Genomic DNA, 6,156 nt, shown 5'->3' with positions numbered 1-6,156 from the left:
CCTGTTGGGCTATAACCTGGCGTTGTGTGATTTTAAACATTTAAAAAGCATCTGGATGGGTATGTGAATAGGAAGGGTTTGGAGCGATATGGGCTAAATGCTGGCAAATGGGAATATATCAGTTTAGGATATCTGGTCAGCATGGACTAATTGGACTAAAGAGTCTGTTTCTGCACTGTTTAACTCTATGACTCTATAACAGGTAAGCAGCAGCTCTGTTAGGGGTGAGGTAGATTCATAAAGTGCACTTTTGCTGATAGCTAAATAAATCAATGGTGAACGGCAGGGTTTTCCCAAGTGTCACATATGAAATGGATATCAAGTGTCAAGTGGGTTGTAACTTCTATTGTTGCTGCATATTGCTTTGCAGCTGCAGCCACTGATCATTATGGTAGTGCACATCCTCCAAAAGCCGATGTATCCATGAAACTTTGGAACTACTATTCTTCTACCTCTGGCTACCTTATCATGCAGAAAATCCCTGGATTTACAATCATCTTTCAACATGTAATATGCTTGAGCCAGCGAAGTTGCCTCTGTTTGATGAACGTCAACATACATTGCAGGTTTGCCTTTGAGAGGATTGCTTCATTCAGAATTCTGCCCTTACAGGTGATGCCAAGAATATGCACCATACATTAAAGTTAAAAATAGATGTCAGGCTATTGTCAAGCATCACAGCCAAACCTAATTTTGCTATTCTGATATTCAGATAGGTACAGGTTCTAACAAAGGTCAGAATACAGTAATGTGGGAACTGTGGTAGTTTTTTAAAAAAAGTCTTCCTAGCTTGGGAAACAAAGGATAGTTTTTCATTACAGAAGTTAAAAGCTACGGGATAACATATTGACATAAATAGAGATTGGTACCTAACAAGGAACAAAGTACTCATAAATTGATTAGTTTCTGTTTGGCATGATGTTATGTGGAGGGCTACAGCTGTAATTTTTTATAATTTACATAAATAACTTGAATGAAGGGACAGAAGCTATGAGTGCTATATTTGCTGATGATGCAAAATGAGTGGGAAAGTAAGTTGTGGAGAGGGCATAGGAAGTCTATAAATGAATACAGATGGTTGTATACATGGGAAAAACTATGGCAAATGGAGCACTACATGGAAGAATGTGAAACTATCCATTTTGGCAGAAAGAATATCTAATATTAACTCCCTATTCTCATTCTCTGAAGTACCAACACTCACTTTACTGAAGGCTGCATTTGCTGACACTGACACATGACCACTGTGTGCCGCTTTGAATCAGGCATGTGTAGATTTCAGGAGGGATGTGACTGGAGTTGGGGGCAAATTGGCTCTAAGTTGAGATGGGGGGGTGAAATCAGGACTGTGGATGGGGCTGATGAAGAGAGAGGGGGCGTGACTGAGAGAACTGGGGAAGATCAGGATCTGATAGAAAACTGGGGTTGGAGAGGGGGTGGTAAGGAGGGCCCAGGTACTGGGGAAAGCCAGGAAAGGAGACAGAGGGAATATGGGCTCCTGGCTCCAGCGTTCTCCTCATCATCATTCATTCTCCTCCAATGTCCTGAGTCCTCCTCATCCCATGCTTCCCCCCACCCGCCCCTCCCAGTTTCTGAGCCTCTTTCACTTCTTACCATCTGCTTTTACATTCCTAGCTAGTTTCTTCCAAACTCTAATTTTCCCTCCAAATTAATTTTTTGGTCATCCCTGCCATTTCTAATATTCTGACCGGTCACTTTTCTTTGCACAGTTATATGCATTTTCCTTAAGATTTATGCTTACCCCACGCTTTTAGTTAACTATGGATGGGTCCTCTCTTTAGATATTTTTTTATGGCATGAATAGATATACTGAGTATTCAGAAACATCCCCTGAAATGTTTGCTACTGCATCATTATTGATCTCATGGTCTTAAATGCCAATCACTTCTGCCAGCTTTGCTTTCATGCCATGAAATGTACTAGCAAGATAAAAATAGTGGCTACATCAGCAGTCAGAGTTGAGGAATCCTGCAGCAAGCAAATCAACTCCTGACTCATCAACATCTGTTCGCCAGCTAAAAGACACAAGTCAGGAGTGTGTTAGGCACTCAACTGCCTGGTTGAGTGCAGCTCCAGCAACACTTAAGAAACTGTCCAGGACAAATCAGCCCACTTGATTGTTACAACATCCACAACCATTCATTCCCTTGGTCAGTAGCAGCACTGTATACATCTATAAATGAACTGCAGAAATTTACAAATGCTCCTGAGACAGCACCTTTCAAATCCACAACCATTACCACCTAGACAGACAAAGACAGCAGATATATGGGAGCACCAGTGCCAGCAATCTCCCCTCCAAGCTCCTCAGCACCTGCCCTGAAAATATTTGGTGCTCCTTTAGTATCTGCATTAAAATTCTGGGGCTCAATCACTAATAGCATTGTGGAGGTAGCTACTCCAAAGGGATTGAAGCATTTCAAGAAGGCAGCTCACTAACACTTTCTCAAAAGGCAATTAGGAATGGGCAATAATTGCTAACCCAGCATTGATTACCATGTTTTATAACTAAAAATGAGAAATTAGATTGCTGCCCAGATTTAGGTTTGAAATACTAGTCTTAGACCCAATATTCCCCCTTTCAAATGCATTGTAAAGTTCAATCACATTATGTTAGTTGCTATCAAGGGTGCATTTAATTTGAGTTATTAAATAATCCTGTCACATTACATAGTAACAAGTGAAATACAAGCTGCTCTCTGGTTGGTTCCACAATGTGTTGCTCTAAGGAACTGTCTTGAAAGCATTCTATAAACTCTGCATCCAGATTGCTACTGTCAACCTGACTTTTCCAGCTTATAATGTAGATTAAAATCATTCATAATTATTGCTGTCCCTTTCTCACAAGAACTCAATATTTCTTCTTATATACTTTATCCCACGTTGAAGTTACTATTTGGGGGCCTGTAGGCCATTCCCACTCTGACTGCCTGTCAAAGTGCCCTTTTCTTGCCTGTTCCATTAGGTGATGTTTGAAGCCTTCCTCTCACTCTCAAACTGAAATTCATTACCTATCGCAAGATACTCTTTTCTCCTTCTCTGGAAGATGATGACTCCCTGTCTGGAGGGTCTGTTTCTCACCTGCTCTTCTAGCCGATGCTGCGTGCCTATCTTGGGGTCATACGGGTCTGCTCCTGTTATTGAGTCATAGAGATGTACAGCAAGGAAACAGACCCTTCGATCCAGCCCATCCATGCCAACCAGATATCTCAAACTGATCTAGTCCCATTTGCCTGCATTTGAGCCATATCCCTCTAAACCCTTTCTATTCACGTAACCATCCAGGTGAATTTTAAATGTTGAAATTGTACCCACCTCCATGACTTCCTCTGGCAGCTCATTCCATACATGCACCACCCTCTGTGTGAAAAAGTTGCCCCTTAGGTCCCTTTTAAATCTTTGCCCTCTCACCTTAAACCTGCACCCTCTAGTTTTGGACTCCCCTATCCTGGGAAAAAGACCTTGGCTATTCACCCTATCTATGCCCCTCATGATTTCATAAACCTCTAGAAGGCCACTCTGCAGCTTTCGACAATCCAGGGAAATCAGCCCAAGCCTATTCAGCCTCTCCTACAGCTCAAACCCTCCAACCCTGGCAACCTCTTTGTAAATCTTCTCTGAACCCTTTCAAATTTAACAACATCTTTCTATAGCAGAGAGACCAGAATTGAATGAAATATTCTGAAAGTGGCCTCATAATGTCCTGCAACATGACATCCCAACTCTTACACTCAATGCCCTGACCAAAAAAGGCAAGTATACCTTTACCTTTACTTCTACCTTTACCTTTACTACCTTTACTTCTTTACGACCCTGTTTAACCTGTGACTCCACCTTCAAGGAAATTTGAACTGCCATACTCCCCAGGACCCTACCCTTAAGTACATAATCCCTGCCCTGATTGTTTTGGGGAAGTCATTTATTACTTTGAAGAGATTATGAGAAAACTTCTCTTACCAGGCAATATCAAGATTTATAAGGAAATCATGAGTCTCTACACCAAATGTGGTTTGAAAATCAAAGTTTATATTATATACTAGTTTTTGTTTTGGATGTCAGTTTGCATTGTAGTGTAGGAGGTAACCAACTTAAAGGAATCATTTAGCATAATGTGGTAAATTATTTTACTTTTAATTTCTTTTTAAAGCAACCTTGTCTTCAGTCTTGCACTCAGAACTTAAGTCTCATAATCAGAACCACCTCCTTTAAAATGCAGATGAACTCTTCACTATTGCACCCAACATTTTTTTGAAAATCTATATTTTAGCAGCATTATGGCAACTACATGATTTAATCCTATTATTATAACCCCTTGATTTCATGCAATTTCAATCATCAAACATAGTGGGCGGCAAGGTGGCACAGTGGTTAGCACTGCTGCCTCACAGCGCCAGAGACCCGGGTTCAATTCCCGCCTCAGGCGACTGACTGTGTGGAGTTTGCACGTTCTCCCCGTGTCTGCATGGGTTTCCTCCGGGTGCTCCGGTTTCCTCGTGCTCCGGTTTCCTCCCATAGTCCAAAGATGTGCAGGTCAGGTGAATTGGCCATGCTAAATTTAACACTAACCTAGTGTTAGGTAAGGGGTAAATGTAGGGGTATGGGTGGGTTGCGCTTCGGTGGGTCGGTGTGGACTTGTTGGGCCGAAGGGCCTGTTTCCACACTGTAATGTAATCTAATCTAATCTAATGTAATATTGTCTACTGACAATTAATATTGAAACTGTGAGACCAAAAGAGGGGTGCAAGGTAGTTTAGTTGACTAGGAACTTTACGTGGTTCACTAAAATGCCAACAGCATGGGGTTTGATCCCTGTTCTGCCTGAGATCGCTTTGAGGCCAATCTCCTTGTCCTGCCCTGTAGTACTATCATGGCATAAACTGTGGTTTGGTGATACACAAAAAATTCAAGGAAGCTATCTGGAAAATAGGAAGGAAACCAATTTGTTTGCTTTCTGCCCTTGTTGTAGCTACATGACAGAACATGACAGAACGTGACAGAACAATAACGAGAGTTGTTGATTAACTCAAGCAATCAAACTTTATAAATTAATGATCAGCAGAACAAGATGTGAGACAAGAAAACCTCCAGTGGTAAAAAGTTTTGAGAAGTAGAAATACATAGTCACCTGCTCCTGCCAAATACACTGAACTTATCATATCTCGTCTCAAATACTGTATTGCAAAATATAATTTTCTAAAATTAATCTAATCCATATTTGAGTGAATCAATGCTAAGTGATTCATGCTTCCCTCAGCGGCTGACTTAATAGATTTACAACATGTTCACAATAACACTCATTGGACACATTATTTTATTAAGTTTGATACATAAATCTTCTGTATGGAGAATGAGATCGGGAGTGATATACTTACAATGCATCATCAGCACTGTCTGCACTAAGTGCCAGTTTTGAACCATCTCTTAGGTAAATCATCAGCATACATTCCCTACTGCTCTGTTCTGGTGGCAAGCCCTCTGTGAAAGAAGTATAATAATGGTAAAAAGAAAACATAATCAGGGCAGAAACAGAATTGTTATTCCTTTGCTATTAGGATATCAGTTTGTAAAATGATGCAGAGATGCCGGTGTTGCCTTCAAATAAAATTTCCTTTGAAATAAAGGCCAATATTCCATTTGCCTTCCCTATTGCCTACTGAACTTGCATGCTAGCTTTTTGCTTTATGCATGAAGATTCCAAAATCCCTCTGTTCTGTAGCTTTCCATTGTCTTTCTCAATTTAATTCATATTCAGCTCCTCTATTCTTCCTGCCAAAGTGCATAACCTCACACTTTCCCATATCGTGTTCAATCTGCCAAGTTTTCGCCCGCTCAATTAACTTGTCTAGATCCTTCTGCAGACTTTGTGTTATCTTGAAACTTGGCTATAGTACATTCATTTACCACATCCAAAGTTTTATATATGCTGTAAATAATTGTGGCCCCTGCATCGATCCTTCTTGTATTCCACTTGTCACAAAGCTAGCCCCCTTTTTCCTAAAAACTGTTCCTTGGCTCAAGGAGACTCTGTCCTTGATGTTTTTCAGAGGGGCAATAAACTGGGCTGAACTCCGATCAGTCTAGTTTGGTGCAGAGGTGAAAAGGATTTTGAGAGGCCTTTTGTTTATATGTAAACAG

General features: G+C 40.8%; 1 protein-coding gene across 1 annotated transcript in view; it reads right to left on the bottom strand.

Annotated features, from left to right (window-relative positions):
• Positions 1–6,156, bottom strand: part of plekhb1 (pleckstrin homology domain containing B1) — a 106,240-nt gene that overhangs the window by 88,843 nt on the left and 11,241 nt on the right. The window contains exon 3 of the mRNA XM_043692715.1: positions 5,394–5,496. Within this exon, the coding sequence (XP_043548650.1) occupies positions 5,394–5,496 (103 nt within the window). The remainder of the gene's footprint in view (positions 1–5,393; positions 5,497–6,156) is intronic.

The sequence above is a fragment of the Chiloscyllium plagiosum genome, chromosome 6 (genome assembly GCF_004010195.1).
Source record: "Chiloscyllium plagiosum isolate BGI_BamShark_2017 chromosome 6, ASM401019v2, whole genome shotgun sequence".
Classification (NCBI taxonomy): domain Eukaryota; kingdom Metazoa; phylum Chordata; class Chondrichthyes; order Orectolobiformes; family Hemiscylliidae; genus Chiloscyllium; species Chiloscyllium plagiosum.
This window is presented reverse-complemented; position numbering and strand designations above follow the sequence as displayed.